Source organism: Poecilia mexicana, unplaced genomic scaffold (genome assembly GCF_051168715.1).
Source record: "Poecilia mexicana isolate PSO_F unplaced genomic scaffold, ASM5116871v1 scaffold_2, whole genome shotgun sequence".
Lineage (NCBI taxonomy): Eukaryota > Metazoa > Chordata > Actinopteri > Cyprinodontiformes > Poeciliidae > Poecilia > Poecilia mexicana.
In genome coordinates this window covers 22,738,242-22,752,747 of record NW_028263371.1, presented here as the reverse complement: position 1 = coordinate 22,752,747, position 14,506 = coordinate 22,738,242, and the positions used below count along the sequence as shown (strand labels likewise).

Genomic DNA, 14,506 nt, shown 5'->3' with positions numbered 1-14,506 from the left:
TGCACAGAGTCGGATTGTTTGAGGCGAACAATGAAGCGGCCGGCAGTCGTCTGCGTTCATCACCAAACAAAGACGCGTTTTGTTTGGAGAAGACAGCCTGATACCTGCTCTGTCACGATGCCCACACATCACCAGAAAGTCGATTTAACAGCTTCAAAATCCAGATTTACTGGGGAATATTTTCCCAGTTTGTGGAGGAAAACTTGTGGCTGTTGGGTTGTGTTTGTTTGCGCTCTGTGGGCGGTGGAGGGCACACGTCTGGCCAAGAGGAGCTGTGAAAAGAGCGACTTCATTAACATGCACAGCCAGCCACTTCCTGTGAAACCAGCCTTTGTGGCTCAAACACGACCAGGAGAACTGGACCAACCTGAGAGATGAGTCAAACAGACAGCAGAACTTTAAAAAATATTTCATCAGAGTGAGTAAACAGTAATTAAAAGATAGCTAATTTGAACCGATTTCCTGAATCTTGGGAGATCGTTGATTGGCTAACTTCACAAAAGTTCAAAAGTCAACCTGTGTTCTTTTCTGTTAGCAGAGAACCCAAAAAAATCATCACTACTTCAACATATTTATACTCAGCTAAAAGTAAAATTACCAAGTAAGAGTGAAAAAACTATTTGGTGAAAAGTCTAATCAAGCACTGAATCAGACGGACCAAAATATAAAGTTTGGTATTTTATGGACAAAAATGGCAGTAATTCATATAAGTAACAAAAAATAACAAAATCAGGCCAAAAAATGTTTTCCAAATCAGTTTATCTCAATAAAAAACTAATAAAACTTTAACAGAAACTACAGGTGTGTATGTGTGTGTTTGGTGAAAATCCTGAAATTTTACTCAAGTAAAAGCAGAAATACTTCATAATAAAATTACTCAAGTAAAAGAAAAAAGTACAGCATAGTAAAAATACTCATAAAAGTAAATTTTTCCCAAAAAGTTACAAGTAAATGTAACTAGTTAGTACCCAGAGAGGTATGACTGTTAGCCCCGCCCACCAGGTCATGTCTGCATGTTGACAGGTAACAATAGTTGCCCCTCTGTTACCAACCAAACAATGTTTTTTGCTGTATGTTTGACATTTCAGATAAAAAAGAAATATCATTGGACACAATCTGAAGTGGCTGGTCAGGTTTTTTAAAGATCGGTAATCGATGATCGGCCAGAAAACTGCGATCGGTGCGTCTCTGCTACTGAGGTCTAAACACAAACGCTTCTGACAGAAAGCTGAGTCTGTTTCTGCAGAGGCAGTGGAGTGAGGGGAGGCGTTGGGCTGTGATTGGTCAGCGGTTTGACTGACAGCATGGCTGACCTCAGGTCTGTATAAAGCCTGCAGAGCAGCGGCAGCCTCCACTGTCTGGAAACGCAGCGTCAGTTTGCATCTGAACTACGGTAAGCACAACAAACCCATAGACTGCAAAAGACTGGAATCATATGCAGAATCTTGTAAAGCAGTAAAATGATGCTATGTTGTTTAAAATATATTCAAACTTCAAGGTCTTAAAGACAGTTTAAGTTTATGTTGTGTTTATTCTAAAAGACAAAGTTGTTTTTTACTTTAGTTTAAATATGAGAGTTTTTCTGTCTCTGCTTCTGTTTCTACTCCTTTTTTATTTATCTTTGGTGAAGACAGCCACTGCATCTGCAATGAGTTCAAAACAATTATTTTCAAAGTATTTATTATTTTTTACTTTGTATCAAACATAGTGATATATTGTATCAAGTTATCACATATCATGATATTTGTTACATTGCATCATGAAATTATCTTATTGTAAACCAACATGTCGTATTGTATACTTTTGGTTTTTATTGTATCATAAGTCAAATATCATATTGAGTCAAATTAACATAAACATTGTGTGGTATTGTACTTCATTATATTATATTGTAATGTTCTATTATATTCTATTGTATTATATTGTACCAGATTAACATGTTGTATAGTATTAATATAATGTTTCACTGTTTTCATTGTACAAAGCTATTCATTTTGTATTTCTATTGCATTTTATTAAATTATATAAATGTATCATATTGTACTGTACTGTATGCATGATATCATATTGTACAAAATTGTAAAATTATAGCCTTATTATTTTATACCATATTATATTGTCTCATTTATGTGATATTTTATTTTTCATAACAGAAAATATTACATTAAAACATTCATTTATCATGTTTGTATTTTACTAAATGTATAATTTATTGTAGAAAATAATACATTACTGTGTAATCAATTAGTATCACATTGTATTGTATAATATTGTTGTACATCCTGTATCAAAACATTTTGTAACATTGCATCATATTCTATTGTACTTGAGAATATTATATCTTATCGAATCAAATTATATCAAATATATACGATGTATAACCCAACTATAACTTATTCATGAAATAAAGTGGTGTCGTATATATTAATATTCAACATATACTGTTTAAATACAGATTAATCCTGATAACTTTGAAAAGTTTAACAGTTTTTCTTGCTTTCTTTCTCAGTGTTGAAGGTCAACGATGACTGACCTTGAGACCTCGATAGCCACCATCATCGCTGTTTTCCAGAAATACTCAGAGAGAGAAGGAGACAAGCACAAACTGAAGAAGAGCGAGCTGAAGGACCTTCTTCATGACGAGCTGCCAGACCTGATGGCGGTGAGACTAACTGTTGCTTTCATTCTAAGAGCTGAAACGAGATTAGGCTCCTGACCTCTGACTTCTGACCTTGCAGCACGTGAAAGACCAGTCCACGTTGGACGGCCTGATGGAGAGTCTGGACGCCGACGGCGACTCCGAGTGCAACTTCCAGGAGTTCATGACATTCATCTCCGTGGTTACCGTCTGTTGCCACGAGTTCTTCGAGCACGAGGAAGAGTGAGGAGGGCGAGACGAAGAGGAGCGACAGCGAAATATAAAGAAATAGAAACCTAGCAACGCACAAACTGAGAGGCGTCGCACGGGGGAAACGCATTTAGCTTTCAGCACAAGTAGCAACTAATAAAATGGAGAAGTTAAAACTTTACAGCAATAACAGCAATTTTATTTTTAGTAGTTTTAATCATTAATGTTTGGTTTGAAAGCAACTTCACCACATTCAGAAGAAAAAAGTAAAAACATTTTGGAAATGTTTCCAAATTTGACCAATATGTGTCATATAAAACTTAATTTTTTTTCCCCCTGGTTTTCAACTTATAAAAGCTACTTTTATAACTTTGCTTCTTTTCAGCTGTTGGAAGAGATTAATTAAATATAGACTCATAATTTAGCTAGCTGTTGCTTTTGGAAATGCCAGGATGTTAGCAAACAGCTATTAAGGTCTAATGAAAATATTTTAAATTTTAGTTTGACTTTCCTCATTTGTGTTATTTTTCTGAAAAATGTAGTAAAAACAGATTATTTTTGTCCAGCTGTTTTTTGTTCCCATGAAAATTAATGTAAAAGAGACGATTTTATTATTTAAGTGTCTTGGAAAGTTGGTGTAATTGAATAATTTATGGTTTTACTCTTAAATTCACATATACTGGAAACTGAATGAATCAATTCAGCTCAATGTTATGAAGTTGAACCAAAGGCAGATTATTAAAATATCTTAATAATATTCTATGGAGAGTTGTTTCATTCAAAATCAATAAATAAGTATTACATGTCACACATTACAGCCTCATGCTATAAAAATATAAGTCCATGAAATATATAAAGTAGCTTTACAAAATAAAACTATGAAATAACAAACAATTCAATACTTCATCAAATAATATCTGAAATAAATAAATAAATAACTGAATCAATAAATAAATAAAACTGTGATTGACAAAAGAAGCTTCCAATAGAAAACTATATTTATTTTGTTTTTATTTCATGGAGACATTTATTTATTTGATGAAGTATTCTTAATTATTTATCAATAAAAGTACTTTTTTAGTTATTTCTTGTTAAACGGCTTCTCTGGATTTTTCATTTTTCTTAATTCTTCCTGCAGTTTCTACTTTTCATTCTTTATTAAAGCACCATGTTTAATCAATTCCCTATTTTTATCTGTTTTATGTTTAAGCTGATGTTTTACTGGGAAGAAATGACTTTAGATTGAATTTTTATGCATTAATACTGCGGTCATGAGCCTGAGCATCATTACTGAACATTTATTTTATTCATCTGAGGACAGAACTCACCATGTAGGGATCAGGAGCTCCCCCTGCTGGACACGTTGAGGTTACACGACACTATGAAAAATAGTAAAAAAAAACGTAAATATGATACATAAAGGGGAATTCTGTGTAAAAACTAAAATGTTATCACGTCTTTGTAAAAGTAAGGCACGATAACAATTCAAGACAGATGAGAAAATAGAAATAAAACCCTAAATTATGCTAATATTTACCAGAGTCAGGTAGGAAGTAGTTATATTTACACTTACATGAGGATTTTTTTTTTAAATTTACATTTAGAAGTATTTTACTGTGCTGTACTTTTTTGCTTTTACTTCAGTAATTTTATTATGAACTATTTCTACTCTTATTTGAGTAAGATTTCTGGATTTTCTACCCACTGAATGAAAAACAAATATCCACCAGACACAGACACAAAGCCGCAGTTTTTGTTCAAGTTTAATAAGTTTTAAATTGAAAGAAACTGGTCTGGAAAAAAACTTTTTTGACTGATTCTGTTATTTTTGTTACTTACATGAATTATTGTCATCTTTGTCCATTAAAAATACTAAAATTTCTAATTAACTTTACATTTTGGCTCATCTAATAATGTAATTTTTAAATATTAAATGGTTGATCATTTGATCAATTATTCAGTATTTGAACAGATATTTTACCAAATACCTTTTTACACTTGAAAATTTCTTGCATTGCTATTTTTTTACTTTTACTTGAGTAAAAATATGTTGAAGTTGTGCTACTCACTTGAGTACAAGTTTTGTGCTCTGAAATTTACTATAAAATGCAGAGATGTTTCTTTGCCATCTACATTTAATTCAACAAGTGATCAAAAGTTGCTTTATTCCTAGATTAATCTCTTTCTTGCAGTCAATATCGCTGCAGTTTGACTTGAGGAAAATCTGTTGCAGAAACATGAAATGAAACACTTTTTCTCCTGGGAATGCTTTAAAAGAAACAGCATTTCATTGCATCAAAGGGAGGCTTGACATTAATGTTGCAGATTAATAAACAAGGATGATGCAAGAAAGCTGTGAGCTGCAGAGTTAGAGACATCTGCAGGCTGTGGAGCGTCACAGAGGCGGAGTCAGCGCAGCGATTGGCCGGATCTGGACCCCAGGGAGCAACACCACACCCAGCTGAGAGTCTGAGGGTCCAAAACATTTTCTTCTCCTTCTCTGTTTCTTCTTATTGGATCTTAAACTGCTGCAACCTGATCAACAGTAAGTTCATGGCTTCATTTTCTATTTGCGTCACATTCTTTGTTGATGTTTTAAACTAATTGCTAACAGTTGTAGCTTTGGTTTTCATCTCTTATTACAAGAAAGTGATTATTATTGTTAAATATGCTGATTCTTACATACGGATATTTAAGACTTCTACTGTTATCTTAATGTCAAGACTTGATAGAAAATAACAGCTTTCAGACTGAGGCTTATTTGTTTGTTTTTCTCCTAATGTTCTGCAGCTGTGTCAGAGTTAAGTGAAGCGTGACTCTCATTGTGACAAACATCAACGCTCTCAGTTACCCTTACTGTCACTCTCTAGGGTTCATGACTCAGGAGGTGAAAAACACTACATTCTTTAATAGACTGGATTGGACTAGATTCGCAAGAATTTTTTTTTATCAGGCAACAAAAATGAATAAAAACATTAGCTTTTTATTCTTTATCTTACAGAAATTTGTAGGTTTACATGCAAAATATCTGATAAATTTAGTGCAAAACAAGTTCAGGTTTTCTTGCAACAGCTGCAAAACAAGATCAAAGACACAAAGAATATCAACTAATATATGATTTCTTTAGTAAATTAATTTCATTAAAAAGAAAATGATGGTTTTAATTTACTTTATTTTAATAGGACATATTTTTTTCCCATCAAACTCTGACTGAAACCTGTTTATTTCGTCTCCAGGTCAAGATGAACTCTTACTCGACTCCCTCACCTCTGACTCAAGCATCAACTGATGCTTATTCAACTGTTTCAGATCTTGTGACCAAGATCGGAAAAAAAGGTGTGTCCATCTACTTACAGACTGCAACTTCTGTCACATTTAATAAAACTGTGAGAATTTAAGAGTGAACGGCTTCTGTCTGCTATTTTGAGTGCAAGTCAATGTGAAGATATTTAAATATTCAAGTATGATTAGTTGTTCTTTGTTAACCTTTGGATAGTTTTCTTCAGGTATTACTGCCCGTATGTCAAAATAAATAAATGCAGAAAGAATTTATTTATTATTGACAGCAAAGTAGCTGCAGAACATTTAAGGGAATCATTTGACATGTTTACTTGCACTCTAAACAGTGTATTTGGGCTGCAGTTCATCTTATGGACTTATTTACATTAATTTAACTTAACTCTTTTGCTTTTGCTATGACAACTTACTTTTTTGTGTTCAATTAACTCAACACTTACAAATCTTTAACCTAAAGGAACTTTTCACTTTGACTTTACTTAAAACAATTGAGTTCAATGCCAGTTTCGTATCCTATGTCTGACCAACTCAATTTATTATGATCGTCCAACTCAATTCACCAAGTCCTTCCATCTCAATTTGCTAAGTTTCTATAACTTAATTCATAAGGGGGTTTAACATAACAAATTTAAGTCACTCTTACTCAAATCATTTATTTTGTTCTAATAAACATCTAAAATCTCTTTGACTTAATTCTACATAAAGTCAACTCAAACTTTTAAGTAGTTCCAACTAAATATTTAGTTTAGTTGTATTTAAAGGACACTCTTTTTACAGTGTCCTCTAAATACACTCTAACTTAAAAGTGATCAATCTTTTCCTTAAGGATCTTTTTACTTTGACTTTACTTGAAAGAATTAAGCTCAATACCATATTTGTATCCCACATCTGACACCATGACTCAAGTTTACCAGGGACAGATTTTGTACCAACCAGGGTGTTGTGGTGGCGCAGGGATAGAGCACAATCCACACAACGAGGGCTTGGTCCTTGACGCGACCTACGCAGGTTTGATGCCCGACCTGATGACCTTAGCTGCAGATCTTCCTCTAGTCATTAACCCCTTTCCTGAATAACTACTCTCAAATAAAGGCTGCCTCAGCCAAAAACCCTTTGAAAAAATAGATTTTATTAATTTACTTCTTTATTTGAAGTAAACTAAATGACTGACTTAGATCTGTCATCTTTAAACATACTTAATACATTTGTTTAAAAAAAATAAATTGAGTTGGATGATTATAATGTATTGAATTGGTTAAACTTAATAAGTTAAGTTGAATAAACTTCATTGAATTGCTTGTTACCAATTGAAGCAATTCAATTAAGTTGGTTCAACTAATTTCTTTTTAGTGTGTAAAACTAGTGCAAATAGAAATTAACTTGTAAAATCCTGAAATTAAACCACAATAACAGCAAAGGATATAAGGAAATACAGAAAAGAGAAAGGATTTGCCTTTTAGTAAGCTATAATATTTTAACTGGAAAATGTTTTAGCTTAATTTTCCTGTCAAATCTCAGTGCTTAGTTATGACGACACAGATTGTCACAGTTAAACATGTCATAACCAAAAAAAAAACCTTTTTTTCTGACCCGTTACTGTTGAGCTAACCAATGCTAGGCTAATTATTAGTCAAATAAAACCTTCTAAAATCTGCTCTGCTAATAGTTGTACAGAAAAGTGATGCAAGAGTAAAACTAAATGCTGATTAATAAAAATCTGTTTCTATCTGCAAATCCAAAAGTGGATAAGCTAAAATCCAAGCATTGACTAGCTAAATGGTTGTAAGCTAAAAGTTGCTAAGCTAATTACAACTAAACTCAACTTCATTTAGCATTTAAAACACAATAATTTTATCTCTTTAAATGCAGTTAAAGGCTCCCAATATAAAGTATGAATATTGCTAAGATGAAAATGCTGCTAAATTAAAAAATGCTAATTGCTACTAATCATTTAGCATTTAACAAACAATAATTTGAGCTCATCAAGTTAATGTGGTCACAGTAGGGAGTGTCTTATCAGCTACGCCTCTGGGGTGTGTCGCCGTGGAGATGAGTGTCAAAACACTGATAGCAGCTGGAGGCGGTTTCCACAGCAGGGGGGAACGGGTTTAACATGGGCTATAAGCAGAGACGCCCCAGAGAAATAATATATATAAAAAACCAAAAACATGTAAAATAAATAACATTAGATGTTTTTTAGATTGATGGTTTAATGTTTAGATTATTAACTACGGTAAAGACCATTTCATTGGAAATAATGTAGCATTTATTCTGAAAATGATATTTTGAATCTACCGTGATTAAATGTTGTGTTTTTACAGATATCTACAGCAGCACAGAGGATTTAGCTGCCTTAATCGGAGGTGAGAAATTTTTACTTTTGTTTTGGTTCCACTTTCTGAAATGTTGAAGCGTAAAAAGTTTAATTTTACTTATGCACTTGTGCAAATATTGATGAAATTTTAAACAGCCAATTCTTCTTAAATATAGATGAAGATGTAACTTATCATAATCTATAAATACATTTCTTTCTGATGCAACCATGATGTAATCTGAGTGGAGTTACGACTTGTCTCCTGGAATAAATCAACCTCTTGGTTCAATCTGATATGCAGTCCATATTGGATTTTTAACATTCAATTAGTTTTATACCAGGTTTGATGCTTTTTCAGGCAAAATTTTATAAATTTCTTAAAAAAAAACATGAAACTTTTCCTCTGTTCTTGTGTTTGTAAAATAAAATGTAAGAGATTAATGTGTTGAGACGGGCTTCAGTATTTACTGTCTATGTTTCCTTGCAGGTATCATCACTGTGGTGCTGCTGGTCTTCCTCTGCACCATCGCTGTCTTGCTGTGGTGTCTGTCCAGACAAAAAGGCTCATATGTCACCAACGAGACGGAGGATGATGAAGAGGAAGACAACAAAGATGATGAGTCTGTCGGCTCCGATGTGGCGCTTCAGTCCAAAGAACCTCTAAAGATGGACAAAGAGGACTGAAGGAGACAAAACATAACTTCAATTTAAGGACTACTGAGATTCATTTTTTCAAAATAAAAGCAGAAAGATAAGAAAATATTTAAGCATTTTTTTAAAAAATAGGCAGCTTATTTTGTAAACCAGTAATTGTGCATCAACCCCTATGAAACACCAATGAGACATAACTGATTATATGTCATTTCCTTCAGCTGTTCATTTGTGATTTGAAGATTTATTCACTGTGCAAGTTTACTATTTTATTACTTCTTATGGGTTTTAACTCAAGTTCATTTAGAGTAAATCTTGTATTTGAATGGATTAGTTTGAGACTTATTTGGCTCTCCAGGACAGCAACTTGAAGGTTTTTTTTTTTTTTACAGGAATAACAGATTATAAATTGTGTGTAGATGCCAGGAGTGAGATAAAATGCTACAGAACTCAGATAAAGTAAATCTGGGAAATGGTTCCCTGATAACTTTTGTATATTGATTTTATACACTGTTTTCTTGATTTAAAAAAAAATATATAATTTTTAAAACAAAATATGTAAAATTGGTGTGTGGCTGTTTTATTGGTGACAGAAAAAGAAGTGTGAACACTTTTCCTACAAATATCTATAAAATAAATATTTCCACTTAAGACATTTTTCCACGTCTGAATTCACAGCAAAATTTTCTTCTCAGATAATGCCAGGTATAAAAAAGATGCAAGACATTAGCCTTTAATGGAGTAAATGAATAACCTTACAGTAGTGGTTTGCAATACTGCACACTTATAGATCCAATATCAAGTGTTAAGGAAGAATAATTTATGTGATTAAATTTAGGACAAAATCTGGCTCTCTTTCTTCCTGTTTAGATCCCGGTTCCTCTTAACCCGCGTGTGGGACAAAAACACAACCATGCGTGATGACGTAACAGAATTTAATCCAAAATCGGAACAAAGTGTAAGATACAACAGAAAATTACCAAATAATAGAGACATACATTCATTACCTGAAGCCAAAGATAGGGACAGCAAAGACGTCTTTGGAGAAGTTGCAAGAGCAAAATCTGATTTGTTACTTCTGTGTAGAAAGTTTTATCTTCTTTTCTTTAATTTATTCAAATAAGGCGTATCTTTGCTCATCCAACCAGGAGCTATCTCTGACCCTCTATCTGAAGCCCAAAACCCCTGCCGTGTTTACGGCTTTTCACAGATGAGTGTGAAAAGCTGGAACTTCTCCTGTATTGTTTTCCCACACAGACAAAAGGCAGTTCAAACGAACCTAGCAAACCATCTGCTGTAACTACAGGTAAAATAAAGTTCAATAGGCCATTTTAATCAAGACATGTTAGGTTTTAAAACTAGCTTATTTTAAATTTATTTTCCTAACACAAGTAAATACAGAACCAGTATCATCAATGTAGATTATATTTGAAATAGCAACAAACTTTGTGCCCTTTGCCATTTTTGCATTTTTTTTTTTTTTGTAAAATGTTTTGCTGAAAACTAGGACAGAATTTGAACAAAGTTTATAGCTGTTTGCAAAAATGTTAAAATATTACCGTGAGAAAAACAAAAACAGTTTTGTGTGAATATTTTTCTGCATAAACAAAGAGCAAAAAATGTATTATTTGAGAACAAATAGAAACAAAATCTTGAGGTTGAGATGAGAATTCACCAAAAACTGATCTGTAATCTGTAACGTTTGCTACGTTGAGCTCCAGTTAGCTGCCTTCACTGCGCGAGAGGCAACTGCGTCATGCGTCACAGGCAAAAGGTCAAAGGTAACAAGGTGACCAGAGGGCTTATTATGTTATACAAAAAAAAAACAACAACAAAAAATAATTTTAGTACATGTTATTATGTATCAGAAGAGGGCTTAGAAAAATAATAATACAACTCCCTCCCGCGCTCAAGCCCCCTGTAGTCCCCCCAATCCCCCACCCTACCTTCTGCACGTTCCTCTATCTATCTATCTATCTATCTATCTATCTATCTATCTATCTATCTATCTATCTATCTATCTATCTATCTATCTATCTATCTATCTATCTATCTATCTATCTATCTATCTATCTATCTATCTATCTATCTATCTATCTATCTATCTATCTATCTATCTATCTATCTATCTATCTATCTATCTATCTATCTATCTATCTATCTATCTGTCTGTGTGTTTTCTTTTAGTATATATAGTTGTAATTGCCTCATTTCTCCTTCCTATCAAGAAACAACATTCTTGATTGACAGAAAATAATTTTAATCTAAATCTGCCATTTCAGAGATTCACAGTTAATGTTTAGCGGTCAATGTTTCCTAATACTGCCATCTAGTGGGAGCATTTACATAGTACCAGTATTTTTGATATTTTATGACACGGCGCGTACGCGAACTCCACTTCCGTGACACTCTTGTCCAGGTTTCGTTTTCGTCGCAGTTTGAGGTAATTCTCTCTTAATGTACTTTATATGTCTGTTATCAGTTTGTCTTATTTGACCCTGTTGTTTTAAAGTTCTGTGACAGTTTGACATATCTCTAGCTCGAGTTTTGTGACGAAGCTGAAGTTCGTTTCCATTTAATTTTTCACTACCTTCCGCCGCATCTTTAATCGACTCAAGTTTAAAAACTACTACACCCAGACACTTCAAACCTGGACTAGATTATTCTCCTCTTCAAGCTGGATATTTAAAACCATGTTTGTGATTTGTGAAACTTTTTCTCATTTGTGAAACTTCAAAAAAGGGCAATTGTTGCCATTTTTCCGGTCTCAATCACACAAGACCTGCTCTAATTCCAAAACACCTAGAATATTCAAACCTTTACTCGATTATTCTGCTCTAATAGCAGAATATTTAGAACCATGTTTGGGATTTGTGAAACTTTTGTCTGATTTGTAATAAAACTTCAATAAAGTTTGATTTTACAGCTTTTTTTGCATCTGGGTTGCACTAGAACTGCTCCAGCTCCAAAGCTACAACACCTAGACCCTTCAAACCTGCACTGGAGTATTCTGCTCTAATGGAAGAATATTTAAAACCATGTTTGTGATTTGTGAAACTTTTTCTGATTTGTGAAACTTCACTAAAGATCAGATTACTATTCACACTTCCATGCAGTTTTTTTTTTCAAATTAAATTCTAATTCAAAACCTCTTTATTAATTCCAATGGGAAATTAAATGTTGGTGGAACTCATTAATTCTTCAAAGAGTTACTGTAGATGGTGATGCCTGTTGGAAGGAAAGATATTTTGCAGCGGTCTGTTAAGTGAAGTTTCACAAATCAGAAAAAGGTTTCACAAATCACAGACATGGTTTTAAATATTCTTTTATTAGAGCAAAATACTCCAGTGCAGGTTTGAAGGGTCTAGGTGTTGTAGTTTGAGTCGATTAAAGATGCGGAAGGTAGTGAAAAATCAGGTGGAATCCCCCTTTAGCTATTGGAAACTAGAATTAGAAACCAACTTCAGCTTAGTAGTTTTGTGAAGTCCTCACATTTAATACCTAGAAAATTGATCTCCCCCCACGGAAGTCTATGCATTTTTCCAATTCAGTTCCACAAACTTTTGTCATATTTCTTTTCAAAACATGAGGACAGAGGAAAAACCCTAAACCTTCAGGAGGATTAATTTTGTGTATTTATCTATGTTTTTCAATATTGCTTGTCTTTGCTCCGACATGTCAAACATTTTCGTTTCCGTTTTTTAAACAATTGGATGTTGACGTCACCAGCCGTTACCTCCTGTAATGTTATTACCGGTAATTATTTTAGCTTGCAGTGTTTGTTTTGTTAATTAAGGCAGTTTTTGTGTAGTAGAAGACAAAATAAGTAATCTGTATTTAAATACGAACAAACTGCTCATATTTTAAGTTTATTTAAAGTTAGCTTGCCCAGCTAGTATCTTAAATACTCCAGTCTAGCTAAAGATAAGTTAGTGCTAATTTCATGTCTTGTTCCCATCTAGAGAAAGTATTAATTCATGAAATTTTTTAGTAACAATAAATCCAATAGCACTAATACTACTTTATTCCAATATAAGGTAAGTAAGAAACATAATGTACCTTATTAAGTTAGCAGTACTGTTTTTGGTTTAAGTTTTCTGAAAGGCTAAGAGAAAAAGCCCAGTTTCAAAACGTTAATGGCCCCAAAATTTTAACCTGACTCAGAAACAGGATTGTTTAATTTTCTGTTTGCAACATTTACTTTTCTATATAATATTTTATTGCATATTGAATTAAAAGTACATCAATTAACAAACAACTTGGTATTAATTTCTTTCTCTCCATTATTATTTGACGGGGTGTACATAAGGCTGACACAACACCATCATAAACATGACCTAGCACTTGTCATGAATAGTCAAAGTGTGTGGGAGGATATTTGATGCTGATTCCTCGGATCCCTGTGTGATTTATATGCAAAATACATTATGAGGGGTGGTGCGGGACTCTCCTAGGCAGCCATTATGTCGACGTCAAGTGACTCCATAAGTTATGTTTCTTGTGAAACTTTTGGGTAAAATTGTCGCTTGTTTCATTTCTATTTGTGTGTATTGTAAAGTTGGTCTTAAATTTAATTTCAGGCAGTATTTAAAAAAGTCTTAAAAAGTCTTAAATTTAACTTGCCTTAAGTTGTAGGAGCCCTATTATTACTCAAACAAAACATGCACATTTTCTGGAGTAATCCTACTCAGTTACACATTCCTTAGAGTCGGAGTGAGCTGTTTATAATTACTCCAGTTTTTTATGCTGCAACTTTCTCTACATTTTACAGTATGTTACTCTTAATCTGTTTTTTATGTTTTATCTTTGCGTGAATCTGCATGCTTTGGTTGTTTGTCATTTTGCTGTTGTTACACCAGAATTTTTCCCGTTGAGATGTTAAAAAAATATTTATATTATATGGTATTTATTCTTCTAAAATGGCTCTAACAGTTCGCTAACTAAACAGTTATGAACCATTTATTGTACAGGACATAAAAATGAGCAATAAACTTCAAAACGACAGAGGTATTTTATCCATGGCTGTATGTCTGCGTAGGTTTAAAACTTACAAGTAATTACCCCTTACAAGGGGTGCTGGTGCCTATCTCCAGCTGTCAGCAGGTGAGAGGTGGGGTCGCCCTGGGTAGGTCGCCAATCTATCGCAGTTGAGGCAAACAAAAGATGAAAAATAAATGCTGTTGTGCTCTCAATGAACAAATTTTCTTTTTTTATACTCACTCCACACAGTATTGTACACACTGTAGTTTGCAAGGCATCAAGGCTCTAATATAATCCTCTCAAAAATGCGAAGAGCTTTAGACAAAGTGAAAATAGCACTGTAATTACATTATTATATAATATGTTTATTTCATTGACACTTGACGTTGTAGATTACCAGTGATGTCGGACCACTT

The 14,506-nt window shown here is 33.4% G+C and overlaps 3 protein-coding genes across 5 annotated transcripts in view; all 3 read left to right on the top strand.

The window, feature by feature from the left end:
* The first annotated feature begins 1,353 nt into the window (after positions 1-1,353).
* s100b (S100 calcium binding protein, beta (neural)) lies at positions 1,354-3,605 on the top strand. The gene is made up of 3 exons (XM_014976904.2): positions 1,354-1,393; positions 2,510-2,662; positions 2,739-3,605. Exons 2-3 carry the CDS (start codon positions 2,525-2,527, stop codon positions 2,883-2,885), a joined length of 285 nt encoding a protein of 94 aa, XP_014832390.2. The 5' UTR covers positions 1,354-1,393; positions 2,510-2,524; the 3' UTR covers positions 2,886-3,605.
* Positions 3,606-5,239: 1,634 nt separating this feature from the next.
* gypc (glycophorin C (Gerbich blood group)) lies at positions 5,240-9,761 on the top strand. Of its 2 annotated transcripts, none has more exons than XM_088012776.1 (4): positions 5,240-5,393; positions 6,085-6,184; positions 8,467-8,508; positions 8,947-9,761. In XM_088012776.1, the coding sequence occupies exons 2-4, from the start codon at positions 6,091-6,093 to the stop codon at positions 9,141-9,143; spliced, it is 333 nt and encodes a 110-aa protein (XP_087868902.1). In that variant the 5' UTR covers positions 5,240-5,393; positions 6,085-6,090; the 3' UTR covers positions 9,144-9,761. The 2 variants fall into 2 exon arrangements, with proteins under 2 accessions (XP_087868902.1, XP_087868897.1); XM_088012771.1 differs by lacking the exon at positions 5,240-5,393 and adding an exon at positions 5,609-5,735.
* Positions 9,762-11,463: 1,702 nt separating this feature from the next.
* The window catches only part of LOC106913164 (uncharacterized), a 29,875-nt gene continuing 26,832 nt past the window's right edge, over positions 11,464-14,506 (top strand). For both annotated transcript variants that reach the window (XM_088003721.1, XM_088003720.1), the window contains exon 1: positions 11,464-11,553. The gene's annotated coding sequence lies outside the window, so the exon portion shown is untranslated. The remainder of the gene's footprint in view (positions 11,554-14,506) is intronic.

Bases quoted from the DNA above. Each gene is read 5' to 3' on its own strand.
- gypc (XM_088012771.1), top strand. The intron at 6,185-8,466 runs GTGTGTCCATCT...GTGTTTTTACAG, and splicing joins GACCAAGATCGGAAAAAAAG to ATATCTACAGCAGCACAGAG. The intron at 8,509-8,946 runs GTGAGAAATTTT...GTTTCCTTGCAG, and splicing joins TTTAGCTGCCTTAATCGGAG to GTATCATCACTGTGGTGCTG.
- s100b (XM_014976904.2), top strand. From the start codon at position 2,525: ATGACTGACCTTGAGACCTCGATAGCCACCATCATCGCTGTTTTCCAG. The intron at 2,663-2,738 runs GTGAGACTAACT...CTGACCTTGCAG, and splicing joins AGCTGCCAGACCTGATGGCG to CACGTGAAAGACCAGTCCAC.